This window comes from Anabrus simplex, chromosome 5, assembly GCF_040414725.1.
Source record: "Anabrus simplex isolate iqAnaSimp1 chromosome 5, ASM4041472v1, whole genome shotgun sequence".
NCBI lineage: Eukaryota > Metazoa > Arthropoda > Insecta > Orthoptera > Tettigoniidae > Anabrus > Anabrus simplex.
The window spans coordinates 425608809-425633032 of NC_090269.1; the positions used below are offsets into that span (position 1 = coordinate 425608809).

At 38.2% G+C, this 24224-nt stretch overlaps 1 protein-coding gene across 3 annotated transcripts in view; it reads right to left on the bottom strand.

Moving 5' to 3' along the window:
- The window catches only part of LOC136874196 (alanyl-tRNA editing protein Aarsd1), a 142002-nt gene that overhangs the window by 14240 nt on the left and 103538 nt on the right, over window positions 1-24224 (bottom strand). For all 3 annotated transcript variants that reach the window (XM_067147808.2, XM_067147810.2, XM_067147809.2), the window contains exons 9-10: window positions 17655-17746; window positions 13642-13696 (exon numbers count right to left, since the gene is read on the bottom strand). In XM_067147808.2, the coding sequence (XP_067003909.2) occupies window positions 13642-13696; window positions 17655-17746 (147 nt within the window). The remainder of the gene's footprint in view (window positions 1-13641; window positions 13697-17654; window positions 17747-24224) is intronic.

Sequence of the window (24224 nt, forward strand, 5' to 3'; positions counted from 1 at the left end):
TTGCCCAGTTTGAAAATAAAACTTGACAAAAATGCATAATTTCCCCTTCAGTTAAGAATACAATTGCTGCAGGTAAGCTACACAAAACAAAATCTTGCTTATGGGATTTGGTATACTAACAAACATCAGAAAATATTCAATCTCTCTGCAACTATGTGAGGGATTTTCTTGTCACTTGCCTTGTATGTACACTGTTATTAGCCATTTTGTAAGATGGGAGAAATAATTATTTTGTATGATGCAACTGGTTGGCTTACTAAGAAAGTGAATTTTCAAAATTTTGACCCCATATTTTTCAAAATCATATCCTCAAAAGTAAAGCAAATAGGGGCAATTTTTTCACTTCTTTTGAAAGCAGAGATTTTTTTCTAGAAGCTGAACCACCATGAAATTTATATTTATAGAGATGTTAGAAATTCTCAAATTGTAATCTTTAAAAATATATAGGGCCGATTGCAGAAAAGATGACTAATTTTAAGTCTTAGACAACATCTACCTAAACAACATCTAAATCAAGCATGATCTTCCATTGCATAAACAATGTTCAGCTGATGTTTAACTAGACATCGCTTAAAGTTTCAATATTGGTTTGAAAATGGAGACAGAAGTATCTTTCATGCACTCTCTGCTTGTCGCAACCAATGAAATTTGTTGGTGTGCGCGCCGAACGCCAGTCAGCTGTTGTCTTTCTACACATTTCTCAAATATGGCTAAGCATGAGCATGACTTGCCCATAGATAAGAATATCGCTTTCGGTGGAAATTAAACCTCATAATATTATCGACACTAAAGTGACATGCCACCGTAAGGGGGAAGTGATCATAGCATTGTTACGGTAAGTGTAATCTACTCGTAAATAGCTTTGACGAAGAGAAGATAAAACAAAAGTAATGTGTAACCGAATGCCATCATCGGCAGCCCTGAAGATTGTTTTCCGTAGTTTCCCTATTTTGACACCAGGCAAATACTAGGGCTGTTATTACGGCCACGGCTCTTCTTCCCCAGTCCTCCTCCTCTTTAAACAGTAATCACCATCATCACCACCACTTGCCTTTTCCTATCTCATAGTTGCTGAAAACATATATATATATATATACACACATATAATCCACATACAACCTACTTTTTAGTTTTTCACTATCATATGTGTTTACTTGGCAGTAAATATAAGAAAATCCCTCCTATTTTATGTATGTGACAGCCCTCTGATGCTCTGACGATTGGGACAAGTAATTCTGACAAGTATGTAGTCGAAATGACCTATAATTCCATAGGAATTACCCCATGTATAATAAAATATATCGGTTGCCAAGAATTGTATTCAAGTCGACAGTTGACTGTCCCTTTGTCAGTCTCAAGAAACAAGTCTCTTGAAAAGCGAAATCTTATTTTAAGTTCTACCTCCCTGTACATGTCAAATGAATTGCTGCGATTTAGCAGCGGGTGACCCACAGAGAGGCCGTTGGACTAATCTTTCTTCCCGGAATCGTCTCAACATGATAATACAAATTACATGTTTCATGGTACATAACCTATGATTGTGATTCACTCCTCTCATTTGAGGTTAAACGGTGTTCTCGGCAGTGTTTAAACATGGCCAGTTGAACATCAGTTTTAGACAGTGTCTAAATGATAAATAATGTCTCTACAATGCGGCAGCCATACTGCACCATTTTCTGTCCCCAAATTGTGCTAAGCTCAGGGTAGAAGCACGTGGTAATGTTTGGAAAATAAAGGGCAATATGAAGATCTCTAATTTAATCATACTAATAGTATATAGACAGGAAAAGTGGATACATAGCTACTGAATAATACACGGGTAATCGGGTACAACGGATTTATTATCCCAAAAAACATGTATATAGCTCATACTAATTTATATGCAAATTTAAGAAAAACAACGTGAAACGACCTAAAACGGTCTGTAATGGTGACACGCACCAAAATAATTACACAAATCAAAGAAAAATGATCAAAGCAACACGGGTATGTCCTGTAAATTAAATCACAAATACATAGTGTCTACGCTGGAAATTTGGATTTGTGCTACATTCGCTTATGGTGTGAACTGATACATTAAGTTCCTCTGTCAGTAGCCCTAAGGCGCAATATGATACTATCTCAGTGAATGTGCACGTAACAATCAGTATAACTAGTTATCGGTTTGATTAAACATTATATACACTCCAACAATTCGGAGACTGTAAATATCAACACTAATTCAGGGCTGTCCCTCACATCTCTCCATATTATACAGATTCTATTAATGGGCGCGATCCCATTGCAAATGGATCAGGAATGGAACCTGAACTTCCCACAATTTAGCCTTGCGGGCTAATAAACCCCTTATGAAACACACAGACAATATAACGACACACACGTGACAACGTAAAAATGAAAATACAAGACACTAACTATATACAGCACAAACACACACAAGAAGATCACCTGAAATAAACACACATGTAATTACAATGTCGAAGATAAAGTGGTTGGAAGTCGACCTCGGCTCTAGCAGGCTCGTGTCTTCACAAAACACCACTGACATTTCTCCCCACGTGGCTCGGGCAAATCAGCTGTAAGACTTTCCGTTCCCAGGCAAATATAATGGCTTCACGCCTATGTAACACACATGTAGCCCAAACAATATCCCATGGTCTTACAAGCCTCGCATATGACTCCTTATTGGTTCGATGCCCTAGCATTCCTTATACCTGCCTGCCCTGAATAGTGAAGATTTTACTCTAATGCCAACGATGAATGGAACCTTGTCGCACCATAGTTTACAGCTGAAATTGCACATGCATCATGCCAAGAAAAATACAATCTGCTCTATGTACATTCTTAATCTGTTCTTAAACACGCAACGTTGAAAGGCGTGTAGCCTACTACCATCGGTAAGACTATCAAACTCTATCATAATTAAAAAAAAAAAAAAAAAAAAAAAAAGTAGTTCACTAAAATCACAAAGAAAAATACGTATCTAACTAAATAGTCCTGTAATTGTCCCTCATCCCATCTATTTAAAATATATACACACTCGCCTCTGGGCTCGATAATGCAATTTCAGCCCTGAACAACATTTACATTAATGAAAATAAAACAAAGCAAATCCCTCTCTGGTTTACGTTAACTAAATTTACCCATAGAACTGATAAACATTTCCAATAACTATTACACAATTCCTGCGTTTGCATGTTAAAAAGACAAAGGAAACTTAATTTCACAGCTACTGCTATCAGCGACGAATCACGTGACCATTACGTCATGTTAATTTAGCCACACATCACTGCACAGAATATGGACTGAACAGTCTTCATCTCGACTCCTAGAGATCGCACTGATGCCGGAGCCGTCTGGAATGATGCTGAAATATATGGATATCAACTACACGGCTTAGCGTGCACGTGAACTAGATATCGACCTAAATGATAGACTGTACTTTGCTTCAGTCAACATGCAAATGTTAGTCCAATTTGTACGTCATTTAATTAAGGGAGTATTTCCCGGTCAACTTCAGTCCTTCACAGCGGTATTTGTAGCTACGAAATGCACACGTTAAATCGTGACTCATGAACGCGGATAGAGAGTTTGCATTGCTAGACAGCGATATAGTTTTGCGTGAACACACGCACAGTTACTGGATTCAAATCTCATTAATCCATAATTGAAACGTACTTAGTAAAAACATTCACATATCTGCCACTGCCACATTCGGCTTAATTTAACATTATATAAGTCAACAGAGAACTTGCGGTCCCTTATTACATTTAGTCTCATAGTTATAATAATAATAATAATAATAATAATAATAATAATAATAATAATAAAAGGAATCTTGGGATCAAAGTACAGAAATGGAATCCATCAAAAGAGATCCAACAAGGAAGTCTACAGCAAAATAGAGAAAATTACCGACACAATCAAAAAAAGACGGGCACGATTTTACGGTCATCTGAAAAGAATGGACGGAAGAAAGTTAACTAAAGAAATCTTTCACTTTTTTGATTCAAACCCCAAAACCACAATTCCCTGGTTTAGAAATACCAAAGAAGACCTGCAAATGCTACATATCTCAGCTGAAGACGCCCTTAACAGAGATCTCTTCCGCAAGAAAATATTGACGAATGGGCTAAACCGAGACGAGCAACCGAAGAGAAGACATGGTGCCCCTTGGACAAAGGAGCGTAAGCAGGCCCACTCAAAAAGAATGATGGAAATTTGGGCTCTAAAGAAGGCCAAGTTCAGTGTCAAATGCAACAAGACTTAACATGGTCCTTGATGGCCCCAGCGAATTATATATATAGCAAAAATAACAAAAATGTGTGTACGGCGTTCAGCTAAGTTCAACACACACACAAAAAAAAAATAACACCGGCACAAAGAAAATATTTATCAAGTCCGCACAACCGACGCTTAGCTCAGTTCATACAGCGACTGCCGTACACATAGAATGAGACCGACTGAACAGAGATGAATGAGAGCGCTTCCCCCTCCACGCTGGTTTAAATAACTTTCCATTGAGACCATTGGACTGTGTTCTTCCCCAGGAAACATTAGCCTCTGGCTACTAACGGCTGTTAGAGACTCAATAAACTTTTATTACAAAGCGCAGAAAATTTAATTTATCACAAGTACTTCATAGTGCTTGTTAATTCACTCTATAACTTGTGATGTATTCAGACCTGTGGAATTAAGCTCGGTAGCAGAGATATCAATTTAGTTTCAAAGGATGTCAGTCTTGGAGTAGCGAAGATGGCCAACCTGGAGTAGTTGTTAAGTGGTTCCCAAGGTTTAAATTACCGTGCCTTCAGGTTGATGTCTAGACTGGGGTCTACACAAAGAAATACACAACCAACGGCCCGATTCAAACTTGAAATGTATGTTCGTACTGGTTGTATCTGGGGTCCACCATGCCTATGCCACGGCCTTGCAGGGTTCATGCCTTGGTCTTCAGCTACTCACTGCTAATTTAATTCAATTATGCCGCAGTGTTATAATTAATATATTGAGGCATATCGTGATATGGCTCAATACTTAGGCATTGTTTAACCGTAGACATCATCTAAACACCGTTTCTGCCATCGGCCCATAATCTTTTGGTGTTGTTTCATCTGTAACCCTGTCAGTTTTTAATTACAGTAGAAGTCCATTATAGCGAGAATTCATAACGGCGAAAATTTACTCCCTATAGCGGATTGTCGTTATATCCGATTTCTTAAAGTCAGGAAAACCTTCATACACCTTCAGTATGAAATGGCAATCAGTTTGTTCAAAATTTGAGTTTTCGCGGAAAATATCCACAATGCAGCTTGCTTGTTTGTTGTTTATCGAAAACCGATACTATGTGAGAGAGTGTGTTTAATTTCATTCTGAAAAAATATATATTAACATATTTCTCCGAATCCAAGACCATTAATTTTTTATTCAAAAATTTTTAATCAGGCTTAAAACATGCTTTATAGAATCATATGAATGTCTTTCTTATACAGTACGCGTTTTTAGACTGTAGACGCCAACCATTGGATTTAATTATGCTTTTTTTTCCCGGCTGTACATTTATGCTTTATTCAGCGGGTTTAATAACCATTAACTTAAAATTGGCATCATAATATCGAAGGGAACTCGTTGAAAATTTGTCGGCAATACACATTCCACGCGTCTCTACAATACGACGATCCATCAGGAAAATATTCTTGGTAACTATAAAACTGTTACTTTCACTCAGCATCAGATATTACTGGCTGCCGCTACACGCACGTCTTGCTTGCCAGATTCGGCCAACTTCAGCGGCTAGCGATATACAGGTCTTAATCGCGGACTTTGAAAGTCAATGAACGAGTTTATTGCGTCGCGGTATGGCAATTCCACCCATACATTTTTGTGCACATACTTCACAATTTCATCTTCGACTTCATTAAAGCGTCCTTGTTGCGGGCCACTGAATGCATTTTTTGTGCAGTACGCAATTTTTAAGCTATCTTTGTCTTCACGGTAATGCCGAATATTGGCTTTAGATAGGCCTATGCCATATTTTTTTTGCGCCTGCACAATTATGATACATTTCCGAGTGTTTAATAGCCATTAACTTAAAATTGGCATCATAACATCGACGAGAATCCGTTGAAAATTTGCCGGCAATACCTGTTCCACTTATCTTTACAATACAACGATAAATCACAAAAATATTCCTGCTGTCTATAAAACTTAATTTTACTAAGCGTCAGGTACAGCAGACGCGTTATAACTCTGCTACTGAGTAGCTGTGGCCTAGGCTCGCATGTTTTGATGCCATTTTGCAGATTTGAGGAACGTTTTTGTAGAGGATAATACAATGTCATTCTCTTTTCACTATTTCCCGAGATCCAGTGACGTTACACATAGGCACTGTACGACTGGTCGCCGTGGCAAGTGATGTAGGCCTATGAAAAAGAAGCAGTCGTTTATTGTCAACGAGCTTTAAGTGCGCGCGCGCGGGGTGAAAGGAAACAGTGTGGTTACTGCGCTAGTTGCCAGTGGTGTTCTTTACTATCAGGTCGCAAATGCAAAACGACCCTTGTGTTTTCACATGAGATTCTGAAAAAAAAAAGTCGTCTTGGATTCGGAGAAATATGGTATCCCTCCAGAGGCTTCTGTGACAAACATTTAATTTTTCTTTTTCAAATGGCATCACCTAACCTAACCTATATGTATCACGAAAACCTATTTGAAACGCATGTAGAGAAATGATAACCTCCTCGTCCTCGCTAAAAATTGACATGGGAATAGCTTTCCGAACTTTAACTAGACGCAAGAAAATATAAACTATCCTCTGAAATCAGTGATGTACCCTGCCATATCTTGAGGTGTATCACTTTCTTACTTAATTTCAGTATACGGTATACCATTAAAATTAAGAGATCATTTACTTCAGCCTTTATTTTTAACGAGTTAACAACTGCTATCGGCCACGTTATTTATGCATTTATTACGAAAACGTGTTATCCTCTTTCATTTCAAATTTTCTTTTGAGAAGAGCAGTCGACGGGTATTACTAATCAACTCCAATATCGCCTTCGAATGTTGACGAGAGAGCTCTCAAACGCACATAGCGCGAAAACTATACCGTACCGAAGATGATCGATCACATTTTGTGGCAAACGTTTCAGTTTTACTATTCAAATAGCGTCACATATCGACTTATCTGTACTATACGTATGATGAAAATTACTTCAAGCAGAAGTAGAGAAATTATAACCTTCTCGCTATAAATTTACATGATAATAGCCTTCCATAATTTAAGAGACGTGAGAAAATATAAACTAACCTCATAATCAATGACGCACTCTGCCATATCTTGAGGTGTAGGCCGATCGCATTCTTACTTAATTGCGGTATTTAGCATTAAAATTAAGCGATCGTATTCAGTATTTATCTTTAAAGAGTTAACAACGGTTATTGGACACATTATTTACGCATTTATCACGAAAACATGTTCTCTTCTCTCGTTTTTCTCGCGGAATAGCAGTCGATGGGTATTACTAATTGACTCCAACATTGCCTTTGAATGTCGACGAGAGAGCTCGCTGGTGGGCATAGCGAGAAAACGATATGGTACCGAAGATGATCGATCGCATGCAGTACAATGACTGAGTGCATAAATATCGGCAGCGGAAAAACTCGAGCGCGCATAATCGCTCGTAATAACGGATGCATCAGTGATAGAGTTCTCGCTGTAACCAAAGCATAATACACAGTTTAATATAGGAATTTTGAAGGCACACACAAAAGTTATCGTTATAACGGGGTTCTCATTATATGCTGTACTCGCTATAGCGGACTTCCACTGTAAATGCAACCATTTTGGTTCATCCTCAAGAATAGAAATATATGAAGAATTCTGCAAAATTTGATGGAAAATCATCCAAATAAGAAATATGAGATACAGTAGAGTCTCGATTATCTGACCTAAACGGGATCTGGAGTACGTCGGATCACCGAAAATGTCGGATAATACAGAATAACATTGAAAATGAACTGAAACAAACAGGAAGGCTATACTGTATTACTATGTTTTACGGTACTCTATTTATTGACCTTTAAATTCAACTGTGCAGTAGATGCAGTACTGCACGAAAACATTCCAAATGTCTTAAAAAAAGAAACTTGTCAATGTCTGCCTGGCTGCTGATTCACGTTTTCTTGCTGTGAGATCTGCCATCGACGATAATCCTTCTTCTTCATCCTTATTTTCGTTAGCATTCACAAAACCAATAATATCAGGGTCAGTTAGTTCAAAGAGCTGATCTTGTGCACACTACTTACTCACATCTTGAGTCGTAGCATCCTCACAGCCAGGAATGCAATTCAGCAAGGGAACAATGTTGTCCATGTCTTCTTGTACCACCTCCTCTCGATGTTCAAACTCACTCAACAATATGTTCCATGACTTTCTAACGTCGTCGTTTCAACTTTTTCCCAAGACTTCGCTATCCAGTATGCCACGTCTTTCATGTTGTTTCGCTTTAATTTTTCTATCATGTCCTTGCCATTGACCATTTTCTCTATCAGGGATGAAAGGAGTTTCCGCCTATATTTCCTCTTCAATATTTTCCAGTACACCTTGGTCCATTGGCGGCATAATGACGTAATGTTAGGAGGGAGGAACATGACTTTGATGTCACCATTTCTGAGTTGCTCTTCATTTGGGTGTGATGGAGCATTGTCTAGTAAAAGAAGAGCGTTTCTAGGGAGATTGATTGAAGCTAGAAATGCTTTTACATCTGGAACAAACTGTGTAAAGAATAGTCTTTTAAGAAGTCAGCAAACATTCAGGCAGCCTTCTGATTCATGTAATGGACTGGAAGAGCATTAACGGAAATATTTTTAAATGCCCTAGGCTTCTTTGCTTTACCGATCATAAGCAATTGTGCTTTTAAGTTCCCAGTAATATTACTACAGGCAAAAACAGTAACTCTTTCCTTACTGTGTTGTAGCCAGGTGCAGACGGTTTGGCTTGGGCTACGAGAGTTTTGATGGCAGCATCTTGAAATTCAGCCCAGTCTCATCACAATTAAAAATCTGATCACCGGTTAATCTTTCAGCAAGAATTATTTCTTAAAAATCCTTTTTAAATTTCACAATCTCATCGGATTTAGCTGACAGTTTTTCTCCACAGATATTAAGCTGCCCAATGCCGTACCATTTTTTTCAGCGATCAAGCCACCCAGCACTGGCAGTAAAATTAAGGTCCCCTTCACTGAACTCCTTCTGGAAATACACTGCCATTTCTTGCAGAACGGGGCCAGATTGACAAGCCCTTTTCCAGGTTTTGAGCGAACCAAAGAAATAGTGCTTCACTTACTTTTTCGTACTCATTGAAGCCACTTTTGAAGAGTTTCCCCTTTGTCCAGTCTCTTTAACCCACTCAACTTGTCTTCCACAGAAACAATCACTTTCTTCTGTTTACTTGCCATACTCACAGAGGATATGAAAACTATAACATCCGCGCCTAACCAATACTACACTGAACAATCCTACCGCATGACTGCCAGTGCTTGTCCCATGGTCGCACCTTCCACACAGGGTGTCCGAAAATTGCCTCCACCTAAAGTTCAAATTAAGCCTACCAGTGTCGGATAACACGGAATGTCAGATAAGCGAAGGTCGGTTGAGCGAGACTCTACTGTAAATGGATAACCGGAATCTGTTTATTCAGATTCTGTTTATTTCCAGGTTTTGAGCGAACCAAAGAAATAGTGCTTCACTTACTTTTTCGTACTCATTGAAGCCACTTTTGAAGAGTTTCCCCTTTGTCCAGTCTCTTTAACCCACTCAACTTGTCTTCCACAGAAACAATCACTTTCTTCTGTTTACTTGCCATACTCACAGAGGATATGAAAACTATAACATCCGCGCCTAACCAATACTACACTGAACAATCCTACCGCATGACTGCCAGTGCTTGTCCCATGGTCGCACCTTCCACACAGGGTGTCCGAAAATTGCCTCCACCTAAAGTTCAAATTAAGCCTACCAGTGTCGGATAACACGGAATGTCAGATAAGCGAAGGTCGGTTGAGCGAGACTCTACTGTAAATGGATAACCGGAATCTGTTTATTCAATGACCAATAATATAATTTTTAAAAAAACAGAACGTGATGTGGGGTACAGATCAGTGTTGTGCACACATGCCAATACCACTATTCACTATTCAGACAGGAACATACAACTCTGCAATAAAATGTAAATACTGTATCTACTATTAAAAACACTGGGAATATTTGCATGAAAACAGGTAAAAAGAAGACATGAACTATCAAACATACTGTGCCCGTTCGCATCTCGAAGACCAACTACAAAATGGCGGCGTAGGAAGGTATGGCCCATGCGATCTACTAAGGCAATGAACTTCATATTAATGCAGCGTATAGGAGGCAATGTACGTCACGGAACGGATAATTTTCGAAGACACTGCAGAACAGTAGAGGCTCATTTTGAATTGTTTTAAAAAAAATATAGCAGCGGAAGGATTGTTTAAGAATATACTCAAGAAATAACATTCGCAGAAACAAGACGCAAAAACGAGCGGAGCTACACATTTGAAGAATATTCTTGGCTACTGTGGAGAATATTGATTAATTATAATCGGCGATAGCATACGATTAAATTATTCACCGGTGTATGCTAAGAAAAGAGCCGAAAAAAATATATAAATAAATAATTTTTGGTGATATATGATTGACTTGGATTAGTGAGGAGCCACTCTACGATCGAAGGAATAGGAATTCACCATTCTACAATATTGTTAACTTCGTACGAGAGGATAGTAACTACCGAAGCAGTAAACCTAATAACTATTTTACGGAGAAATTTTCAGAGCAAAGAAAACTTCGACGATATTTATAAATAATTGAAATATGGAATATATCATGACTAATTACTGCGCAAATGGAATTCTTTTCGTGGTCTACAGATTCAAAATGATGACTGTCTGCTAAATTAACAAGATGGACTGAACTAGGGATATGCACCGTCGAGCCAGATGACCAGCTGTGGATGATTGGACCGGCCAACCAGTGGACATGATGACGTGGATGAGGACCGCCCAGCCAAAAGACCGGACGAGAAGGAGTGGACCGGCGAGCCATGTGACCAGCTGATGACCATGAGCGTGCAATCCAACCAGAGATCCAGATCCGATCTGAGGGTCTAGCCGCAACCGAAAGATGGAGCAACAACCAGATCAGACGTAGCAACTGACGAGCTAAGTCCATACATTTCTTTAGTAGAGTAGTTTCTTGTAATCTGCACCCTCAATCTAACTTGGCATGTGCTGAATATTTGGTGATATTTTTTGAATAATTAAGAACGCGTGTGTAATATAAAGTGAAATGTGAGATATCTAAGATTTTAAGATAAGATGGAAGTGTAGAATTAGAATGCTAATATGACATATACAGGTTACCGCACTTGAATACTTACAGTGGAAACTAGTTTGGATAAAAGATGGAAGTGTTACTTGTGAATACCTAGAAGCAATGAGTCTAATTTACTAGTGAAATTTCGATTAATCTCGCTTACCTGAATATAGATTACGTCACGAAATACCTGCGCGATACGATGATTATTGTCAAATTAAATATTCCTTTCTTCATAGAAAGAGGGCATTGAACTCTTACTACTGGTGTTAAGATAAAGGTTATTGACTACGTATTTTTACAAGGCAATTCTAGTATATTTAGCATATAGTTTTGGGAGTAATAGCTATATGCATATGGCTATATGAAAGCCGGTGTTATGTTAAAGTGTCTTTGGAATAGTGTTGAAATGTGATTATTTATTGGAGTATATTGATGAATAGTTAAAGTATAGAGGTTTGTTTATGTTCTACGGGAAGTGTAAGAATTGCCATTCGACGAGATAATGTTATATTAGAATTACAAGGTGAGTTTCTGTGCCATATTTGAAAGTATATGACAAGGTGAGAACATCGCGCAGATGACCATTTTAAGGTAAGATAGACATGCATTATGGTAGAATAGTGTATCGTGACAGTTATATTTATGTCTGACATTGGTAAATAACAGGTACTATGAATAAGAGAGTGCTCTAATGTACAGTTCACTAGACTCATGACTTAGTATACATCTAATGTTTCGTGGTGCGGTGACGTTACAGGATAATACGCAATAATTTCATTCTATACTATCCATACAAGTTGAGTAGCTCGTATACATATGAAATATTGAGATAGAGCAGAACGCTAGAGCACATTGAGCCATTAATAGAGTAGTGTGTGGATTTGAAACTACTTGAAAAATTTAGTTAGATGTTTATTTCTTTTCATGCAATTATGATTTCTATTCAAGTATTTTAAATATGAAGAATATAATAATGGTTAGTTAGGAGCCATATGTCGTAGGCTTTAGGGGGGTATTGTCTTAGCCCGTACGTTGTTACTTGTGAGTACTCGAAATATGTGACCAAATAATCAGAGTCCAGATCTATGAATGATTATAATTTATGAATGGAAAGTTGGTGAACACTTTTACAATTTAATACTCGCACAAGAATATATTTGGGAAATAATTACGTGAAAATATGAGTTGATTTGCGTTTACAATCTAAATCTTTCCCATGTAATTTTATTACGTTTTCAAGTTAACGAATTATTCATTTTATTTCTGCATGACGACTTTTATGTTGTGAGGATAATTTTGCTAATTAACGGGGCAGTATTCGCAATGTGTATTTTCATTTGATTCCATGATTGCTCAGTGATCTCGAATATAATTTGTGAAAATGAAATACTTTTCGGAACATGGCTACGAATATTGAGATATGTATTAATATGAATTTGAACATTAGTTATGAGAGAATGTAAACATTTTTATGCTTTAATTATTTTATTTTATTTGAGCCAGCGCTGACTCTTAGACTTTCAATGATTGATTAGTTCTCAATCAATACTACCCAGATTTCACTTCATCTAATATCGAACATTATTTTAGTCAATAAATAATCTTATATTTTTTCTTAGTAAGTGACTGTGTTTTAATTTCTGTTCGGGTAACGTCTAGTTGTAAGTTAGTTAATAAGTTTCATAGAAATAAGCAATCGATTAGTTCTACAAGCGAAAAGAGATCCCTTTTGAAGTTATTGGTCACTGGTTCGTACCTGTGTGTGTAGATACTCCTGTGGTGCGTATTCCAGCGGACAAATTCTCATTCGAAACCACGTAAAATAATTAAATATAAAATCACAGATTTTATGAGCGGAAAATGGAATACCCTGAGAAGAAATCAAGAGCTACCGGGATAACTTGGCACTGACCGCTGCAAGGAGCGGGTGCAATACAGTACCTAAAAAAATGTGAATATTTTCTTTGAACGATAAAAATTTTGTAGGGGTCTGTATAGACAGTAGTTACAACTGATGGTAGTTACAATACCATAGTGTGGTTTTGAATAGGTGGACCCATTTTACCTACCAATTGAATATTTTTTTGTGCATAAAGTCCCTTAAACAACAACAAATGGCAGATTCTAAGGAATTCCACATGGCACCTATACCAGAATGTTCTAATCTCAACCAATGGCACACTATTTAGACAGTTTGGTTTCTTTCAGGACAGACCTTGGATGTAAAGAATGGCATACCTGATCTCCTACTTCATTGATGAATATGCTCATAAAATCTGAATCAGCTTCTTTTCTGAAACAAATTAAATATGAAAAATTAATGGTTAACTGAGAAGAAATAATACTAAAGTAGGTGTAATGATGTATGAGGTATTACCCGAAATTTCAAATAATTTCCTCATAAAATACAAATACTTATGCTACAAAGATAGATCAGCAAATGCAACCTACACAGAAAAAGACCTTTTCTCTAATTTGGGAGTTTAGAAACTCAAATGTCAAGAACCAAACTGTAATGCCACATATGTAGGCCAAACAAAATGCAATTTTCACACCAGATACAAAGAACACAAAAATGCTGTTACTGTAGGCACAATTGGCATTCGGCCTTCAGAAAACACATATATGGGAGTTCATACCATTTCATAGACATCAACAAAGGTCTTAAAATTTTATACATTGAAAAAAAAAAAGCCAACCAAACAAACCTCATCCCACATTCAAAAAATTCCTCCTTCTTCATGCTATTAAATGGATTAAAATTTTGGTAAAACAACATTTCACACTATTTTTCATTATCTATCTATCTATCTATCTATCTATCTATCTATCTATCTATCTATCTATCTATCTATCTATCGCCATCTCTTTGTGGAGCAAAGGGCATCCAGGACAGTTCTTCATTCAGTACATTCTGCAACCAGGTCTTTTTACATCGTCCCACTCTTCCCAGTTCCAATCAATTCCTCTCTAACTGTTCGCCTCCAAGTGTTCCTTGCTCTAAATTAATCCCATTGGAGGTTACTGTGAGGTACGGAATATCTGGAATGTGGGTTGGGTTATACCTATCTGTACTAAATTATATGAATTTAGGTAGCGGCTTGCCACTTGAAACCATTTTGTAAACAGTTGTTTTATCACCAAAAATAAAGTCATACTAAGTACTCTTTCATTCATATCTGCGTCTATATTTCTTCCAAAAATCATTGTCATGCATTTATTTTCTAATACACATAACGACAAATAATCTGTAGCCACATACCACTTCTCCCACTCTGCTGAACAAGTTGTCCCCCCCTCCCCCTAAAGATGTGTTTGTAGCAAACCACAGTTGAAGTCAATGACCTAAAGTCAGTCCAGCTGGCAGTGCTGGAGGTAAAGCCAGAACTGGTTAAGATAAATATAGAAAACTTTCTAAAATGAATTAAAGTGTCAATAACAGACTTCTACATTCATATATTTTGTCACACTTGTCCATAACACCCCCACAATTCACAATCATTGACAAGTTTATGCAAGGTAAACAACACTACATACACAGTTGAATCAGATTATTATGATCACCTGCTAGTATCCGGAGTAACTGCCCTTCACAGCACAGACAGCAGCTAGAAATGCTGGCAGTGACTCAGTTAGTATAGATCTCCTGGGGTATTTGGAGCCATGCTGTCTGAAGTGCTTCCCCACATCTGTCGACGGGTGCTTGGCAGAGAGAACAGATAGTGAACATGAAGATCATTTGGACTGACATCGGGGCTGTTTGATGGTCAGGAGAGAGTTTTGAAGGCTTGATTGTGCTCTTCCAGCCACGTGCAGACACAGCGTGGCAAGGTGCATCATTGTGCTGGAAGATTCCATCCTCTTGAGGAAAGATAATCATGATGTATGAGTGGAAGTGATTGTCAAGGATGGATTGATAACTAAATCAATCGAGAGTGCCTTCCACACGGATGATGGGACCTAGAGAATACTACGAGAACATTCCTTAGACCATACCACTGCCCCGGCTGCCTTGTATCCGTCCAGTAATGTTTGCAGGGTGTTGGTTCTCCAAATTTCTCAGGGACACGCTGAGTTCGTCTGTTCTATGCAGTTGAAAATATGAATTGTCTGAGAAGGCTACAGCTATTCGTTGCAAATCAGCAGCAGTTCAGTCGTCATGAAGTTGGCAAATTCTAGTCGTTTTCATTGATGCACCAGTATTAGAATGCGTGCAATCACCCTCCATTTACTCCAGAATCCCATTCGTGGAAGGGTTTGTAGTACTGTTAACTGATGAGCCTAAACTGGTTCCCTGGGCTGAAACGCTGGCAACTAAGAATAAGTTAGGTGGAAAATTTATCATTTTTAATAATGAACCAATTATATTGGAATACAGAAATGTTATGGTAGTCTGACTCATTGGCTGAATGGTCAGCGTTGCGGCCTTTGGTTTAGAGGGTCCTGGGTTCAATTCCCGGCCACGTCGGGGATTTTAATCGCATGTGATTAATTCTTCTGGCCCAGGGACTGGGTGTTTGAGTTTGTCCCAACACTTTCCTCCCTGTTCAGACAACACACTACACTACCAGCCATCACAGAAACACGCAATAGTAATTACATCCCTCCATATAGGGTTGACAGGAGGGTCATCCGGCTGAAAAACATGGCCAAATCCACATGTGCAACACAGATATGGGAAAAGCGGAGGAATAAGAAGACAGACACATTGGCACATTCAACGTTCTCCTTGAACATTAATGGCGCGTAGAGCTCTGCAGTTTCCAAGACAGTTATTCCCACTTGTGCCATTCATGCACTCACAATACGCCTTTACTGCAGAGCCATGCAAACAGCTCACAAATGTGGCTGTTTCCGAAATGCTGTCCCTCTTGGCCCGAAAGCTGATCATTCCTTTTTAATACTTGGTTAAATCGCTTCCGTTACCCATGACAGCAGAAAGTGCAATGTGTATAGCCAGCCTGTCAGTCGCATTATATACATGCTTCACCACTGCACATCACAGTGAGCTATACACTGCAGGTGGCCATAATATATATAATTCGACTGTGTATAAAAACATGGTTAAAAATTACTGGATAGAATCTGTAGATCAAAACATGCCATTCTGATACTAATAATTTTTTTTTTTTTCAAGTTTGTTTTATGTTTTGAGAGATTGGAAAAACTTTAACACGTTCCCTGCGGCAGTGAATTTCGATGACTTAATGTTACGTCGTATCGGCCCACCGGTGACCCGATGCTGCCTTTAGATATTATCGGTTCGGGTCACCGGTGACCTGACGAATTTGACTTTGTTTACTCCCTAGTATGACATCCTAAACCATGCATGTGCACTTGTTGTGTGCGTTATTGTTGAGGAGACATTCCAGCGTATTTACCTGTGCCACAGTGTTCCGATTCAACAATTGTGTGAAACAGAAATGACCCCGGAAATAATTGGGTCACCGGTGGGCCGATCAGAACTAGCAGTATGCCTCGATCCTTTACTTCCATTGGAACAATATGTTGTCGATTAGTTAACGGAAATTCGTAACTAGGACGTAGTTACTCACTTCGCAATTCTGAGAAGTTCGCACCGACGGATAAGAGTAAAATATTTCGGGGCACATGGTGGCCCGAACCGCACGGAACGTGATATAAGCCTACCCCAGTGCTGTCCTACCCCTCTTTCTTTTCCGTGCCACCGGTGTGTCAGAATGTGAAAGCTCCATACCTAAAAAGGACGTGAAATTGCTTGTAAATATTATATTCGGAAGATAATAAATATATCAATAACTACTCCAGTAACCTCTATAGGCAATGTAGAAAGCAGATATCAGAAGGGTTACTCCTTAAACAACAATCTACCATCTGCGGGAAGCAACACTCTAGGCTTCATTCACCGTAACCGCGCTAAGCGGTTCCCCCGTAAAAATATAGGTCAGACAACAATCGAGACTCAGAGTGACCCGAAGCGATATGAATGGAAGATGAAAAAACTTCCTTCGGGTCACCGGTGGGCCGATCAAAACTAGCAGTATGCCTCGATCCTTTACTTCAATTGGAACATTAGGTTGCCATTAGTTAACGGAAATTCGTAACTAGGACGTAGTTACTTACTTCGCAATTCTGGGAAGTTCGCACCGACGGAGAAGAGTAACATGTTTCGGGGCACATGGTGACCCGAACCGCACGGAACGTGTTAAAGTAATATTATAGTTAAATATAGAGTGAGATCTTACAGAGAACTGAGAGGAAGTTATATTTACCTGTGAAGAGAAAAGTATGATGGCAAAGGCACCTGGCTTTTTAATTTAGAAGCTTCCATCACTGCTAGATCCTTCAGCACTGACTGTAAGTTCTAAACAAACAAAGAAATTTTAACTAACATCAAGAAACATTTCAGTATTTATTGGGTCAAAGCTACTGTAAATGTAGTGAAATTTATAGGAGGACAATGGTACTGAAACCTCACAGGCTATAATTAAAATAATTTTCCCATAATACATAGATATATTACTTATTATTAGAGCTGTTGATCAATTAACAATTTTGATCGGTTAACTGAATGTCTTTAATCAATTAATCGGTCGATTAAGCAAATTTTTAGCCGGGTTGAGTGGCTCAGATGGTTGAGGCGCTGGCCTTTTGACTCCAATTTGGCAGGTTCGATCCTGGCTCAGTCAGGTGGTATTTGAAGGGGCTCAAATACGTCAGCCTTGTGTCGGTAGATTTACTGGCACGTAAAAGAACTCCTGCGGGACAAAATTTCGGCACCTCAGCATCTCTGAAAACTGTAAAAGTAGTTAGCGGGACTTAAAGAAAATAACATTATCATCATTAATCAAATTTTAATTGGGTTCGCACAGTATATTTGATAGCATTATTTAAACTTAATAAATTGTAGTGTGGGCTGCACACCGAAAATTGTCAAACTTTGTTCTCTCCAGTCCTAGAACGATATTTCTTGCATTATCAACGTAAACAACAACAACTTTGTCTTCCAAACCCCATTCACGAACTACATCTTCAAACTCTTCTCTGCAGTTAGCGGCATTGTGGTTTTCTCTAACATGTTATGTTGAATTGCAATAATAATCCCCATTTGAATCAATCCAGTGGGCTACGACCCCCAAGTAGCTACGTTTAGATACGGAAGACCAAAAATCCCCAGTTAAATTAATAAATTTTGCTTGTTTCAGTTCATCTAATAATCGTGATCTTTCTATGTCATACAACTTGTCATCTTCTTATTTATTATTATTAACTTTATTGGCCACTTTGGACCACTTAAATCTATCATGTACATTTTTTCTTAGAAGGTTGTACTGTTTGATTCTTCTTATCTGCCCAGTACTTCTTCATTCATTCTGATGGCAATGTTCTTAATTCGTCTGAAATCTCTATAGGCCTTCTGTGCATCATTTCAGTTGAAAATGTGTGATTCTTAAGAAGGGTGGTCATTTTATTCTTGTTCTCTTCATCTGTAATTTTGAGTCCAACTGTTTTGAGATCCTCTTGAATTTCTTTGATCCAATGCCCTCCTGTCTTCTTTCCCAGATTTCTCATCACTAGTTAATATAAAATCATGTTTTCTGGTAATCGTAAGATGTGAAAGAAATAAGAGATTATTTTCTTCTTCACCGTGCTGGTAACTGGGTCAATCTCTCGATAGACAGTTTCATTGGGGAGGATTCTCCAGACTTCTTCAACCTGGTTCTTTTTATTTATGCAAGTTCTGATAGTTCTTCTTTCAGTTTTGAGGATCTGATCAGTTCTCTCATTTTTAATTTGGGCAAAGTTACAGTTTTTTAGTGTTGGATCTTAGTGACTTCTGACAAGCACTTTTTGTTATAAGTTGACCAGATTAGAAATTGTACTTTTTTTAAGAAAAATTGTTGGTTCTATTTATCCATGTTGTTTCCTCACTTAAGTTGTGCATAATGATTTCTCCAAGATATTTAAATTGTAGGATTATGTTAATTTTTTGAACATTTATGATGACTTTGTTTATGTCAAGGGGTGTCATTGGCATGATCTCAGTTTTCTCAACGGATATTTGTAATCCTATTTTTAATGCAATTTTCTGGAGACTGGTGATCTGAGCATGGACTTCTTCCATGTCAAGGGCTTAAAGAGCTAAATCATATGCAAACTCTAGGCAGTTTGTCCTTTTTGAGGGTTTTGCTCCAATTTTGATTTTAGGTGGGTTTTCTTCTTGGCAAATTTTCATGATGTAATCTAGAGCCACATTAAAGAGCACCTTGTCTGAGGCCTGTGTTTATTGTAAATGCATTTGAACTTTACCTTTGAAACTCTGTTGGTTAAAGTTAGTTCGATAATTTTTGTTAATTCAGGATGAAGGCCATATTTATAATTAATTCATTAATTAAGTTACCGTGTCTGTAGAAGGAAGATGGCAAGTGAGAAATGAGGGCTTCCCGTAAAACCTCTTCAGTGCCACGATAAGTACTATGTGGCCTACAATCCTGCACAAGCCACTTCACTAGTTTATTCGTATTTTCAGTTTCCGTATTAGAGCACAAAGGCTTCACTATTAGGTGCTCCAACTTTGACTGAAGTGATGAACTAGTAGTGATATTGAAGACTATTTGTACTTTCAACATAACAGAATGATTTTCTGCATTTTTTACAAAACACTTTTTCTGTCTGTCACCTTACAACAATCGTTTTGTTTCAGTCCAGAAATTTCATCAAAATTTCCTTGCAGTGGTTCATAAGCCACGTTTGTAACTGAAGTTCTCAAACACCGAACGCGAATTCTGAATAACAACCATACATGAACTGAGGGTTAAGTTGTCATACTTTATACTGTTTCTTTTCAGCAATTGGTATCTGTCCATTTGCACATTACCTGGAAATTCCTTAATGAGAGTCTCTTCAAGTACCTTGGTAGTGTGGTATGTTGTCTGAATATGAGGAGGAAAGTGTTGGGACGGACACATACACCCAGTCCCTGAGCCAGAAGAATTAATCAGAAGTGATTGAAATCCCCAACCCAGCCAGGAATCGAACCCGGGACCCTCTGAACCGAAGGCCAGTATGCTCACCATTCAGCCAACGAGTCTGAGATAATTGGTCCATTATTGGACATAATAAATTTTCCAGCTAACTCATTCCCTATGGGAATGAATTTCTGTAACATATGATGGCCTAACAAACAACAATTTTTGAAAAAGAGACAAAGTCTCTCATAGTGCATTGGCACTGCTGGTGGCTCTAAGTAGCCTACGCAGTGGCCTCCACGATATGCACTAGGTGTGGTAGGTGTGCTAGTTACCAACTGATGAGCCCAAATCAGCACACTAGGGCAAAACACTGGCAACAGGAATGAGTTAGCTAGAAAATTTATAATGTCCAATAATGGACCAATTACATTGGTATTATAAATTTACTAATTCGGGACAAATATTTCAGGTTCCCTATGGGAATTGATTTCTGTATCACTAGGAGATAAGTCGGGCAACCCGTAGCTACCAGTCAAATTTTTGTGACGCTACCGCCACATGGAGAGCCTTTATAAACTTGCGTGAGCATGCAACAGCGTTCGTTGTTCTTTCATCATTCTACACTGTTTATTGTGTGTGAACAGTTTTCATTTACAGTTATTTGGCTGGACTTCTCTTTGCTTCACTTGACTTGAAATTTTCATCGCAAACATGTGACTTGATATTGTTACATAAAGACTTATTTGATATGTGACTTTATATTTTTACCTTGTAGAGTGATAGTACTTGGTATTCTGATTTTATGGTGAAGGTGCTTGTTATTCAATGTACATGAGGTCAAAATGGGACACAGCGATCTCGTACTTTCTACACTGTCAATCAGAGGCTAGACTGTCTGAAATCCGTATAATTAGTGCAGTAATTTCTGGCTGGTGATATCTTGGGAGCAAACAATTCAACTTATAAATGGACTAGCATATGTACCCCCCCTTCGCATGGGATTTGGTAATGATTCCCTATGGGAATCCACATCTATATCATCTAATGGCCAAGCAGGCATCAATTTTTGGTAATGAGACAAAGTCTCAAGTGCACTGGCACTGCCGGTGGCTCCAAGTAGCCTACGCAGTGGCCTCCACAGTATGCACTAGCCATGCGTCTTGGTAGGTGTGTTAGGTACCAACTGATGAGCCTGACCTAGCACACGGGGGCAAAAAGCTGGCAACCAGGAATGAGTTAGCTGGAAATTTTATAATGTCCAATAACGGACCATTTATATTGGTATTGGGATTTGGTAATCAATTCATGATTCCTTCATGAATAAATTCATGAAAAGTTACATGCTTGTATTCAAACATCATCATCATCATCATCATCATCATCATCATCATCATCATCATCATCATCATCATCATCATCATCATCATCATCATCATCATCATTTCACCATCCAATTCCCCGGGTACTGTTAATGAGCCTCCTCCATTCCATTCTATTCATGTACGTCTTCTCCATGACGTCTGCTATTGTTGATCCGCTGTCTTTAATGTCTATCTTAAAATTGTCTATCCAACATGTTCTAGGCCTTCGCACCATTCTTCTTCCTCTCATCTCACTAGGTTCAGTCTGGCTGTTCTTTCTGGTTCCATCCTCATCACATGTCCGAACCACCGTAGTCTAGACTTGCTGACTCGATCTGTTAGTGATGTCTTTACACCACATTTCTTTCGCACCTCCTGACTCCTTATCTTGTCCAACTTGGTTTTTTGTATAGTGGACCTCAGGAACTTCATCTCTGAAGCCTGTAGCCTTGACAAGTCTCGCAATATTAGGGTACATGTCTCAATACCATATGTCAATATTGGTACAAAGTAGCTGTTGAACATGGTTAATTTTGCCTTCTTTGGAACTTTGGTATCCCAAAGAAGCGTCCTCACTTGTTGGTAGAAATGAGAATTTTTTTGCACCCTATTCTTTATCTCCTTTGTAACTAGGCCATCGCTAGTGATTACGCTGCTGAGATAGGAGAAGCTTCCTACACATTCCAGCAGTTGGTCTACAGCATGTTAAACTGATATTCTTCTACAATAACACGTGGCAGAAACGTGAAGTATGATAAAGCTGAACGTTGTGGAGACAGAATGAGGACGATAACAGAGTTTATTGAACGGTACACTTCCTGGTCCGAAGTTTTGCGTAATTCTCCTTACCTCTCGGTTACATGTTCTTGTTGATCTGAAACCGGTATTGGCGCATTTTATTGATTGTTTACTTTTAGGTATTTTATTACCTGTTAATTATGTGTGAAGAGAATTTTTGTAGACTTTGTTATTGTGACGTTGACTGATTTAACTTTGTTAAATGTTTAATTTCATAGGTTATTTTGTTTCTCGTTAATCAAACTAATCTCAGTAAGTTTGGACATTTTCTTCATCACCACTTTTCGCCATGCCTACGCAGCTGAACTGGTTCTTAAGCGGCATCCAGAGTGCCACAATACAACTCAGCGACCGCGGAAACTATGGATTGGATGCTAATATTCGTCGTTTTTTATTATTCTTGTACGTCATTCTCTCCCCTAGGTTTGCTAGAAAGTGTTTGACTCCAGTATCTTTTCGAGATAGTAATTTGTATTTTTATGAAGTCTGGTTGAGAGCTATTCAGGAAAATACTGTACACACATACATCTACAATTTTGGTAATTTTCTCTTTCACACCTTTTACTTGTATGATTTGTATTACCTGTTTCAAGTGTTTAAGTTTTCTAATTGTGATGTTGATTGACTGTATATGAACTCTTTTGTAAATTTGTAAATTTCAAAATATTGTTGTGTGTATAATTTTACGTTTTATCTTAACATTATTTTGTTTTGCCTTGAAGTATTTCCTTGTGGCAGCCCAGATTGTCTGGGAAGTAGTTGATTCTTTCAAACAATAATAACAGTATGTTATAATGTAATGTATTTACGCATCGCATTATAGATACAATGTACACAATTCCAACTCTCACTGAGACTGTTGCTAATCAACTATGTAAACAACATTAATCTCAGGGAATTTGGACAATTTCTTTATCACCCCTTCTAAATTACCATGCCGATGGGTGCTGAACTTGGACTTAAACGACATCCGGAGTACCACTATTCATCTCAGTGACCCTGAAAACTATGGATTCGACATTAATATCAGCTGTTTTTGATTATTTTACATGTCACCCCCTCCCCCAGGTCTTACCCCTACAGTATCTTTACGAGATAGAAACTCATATTCATACCGAGTTTTTTTGAGAGTTGTGATGTGGTATGACATTCAACTTAAAGGCATCCGGAGTATCAGTATTCATCTAAGCAACCCCACAAACTATGGATTCGACAGTAATATTAGTCGTTTTCAATTATTTTTTAGTATCATCCCCTCTGCCAGGGTTGCTAGGGGTATCATAACCCACGTAATTTTTTTCCGGATAGTATAGTAAGTCATGTGTGCACCAATTTTAGTTGAGAGCTATGCTGGTATATAACACATACATCCATAATCTTCGTCATTTTGGACATTATTTTTTTCAGCCCTTCTTATCCTCCATTCCGACTGGGCCTGAAGTATGACTTAATGGCATCCAAAGAGTCACGGTGTTAGGGGAGTCCTGCCCCTACAGTTATTGTTTGTTTGTTTGAAAGCTATGCTGGAACATGCATTAATCTCTCTGTTATTCTGGATATTTTATTTTTCACCCCTTCTCATCCCCATGCCGATGTGGGTGAACTTGGACTTAAACAATATCTGAAGTGTCAATATTCATCTGTGACGCCAAAAATTATTGATTCTACTTTAATATTGGTAATTTTCTATTACTTTTATACTTCATCCCCT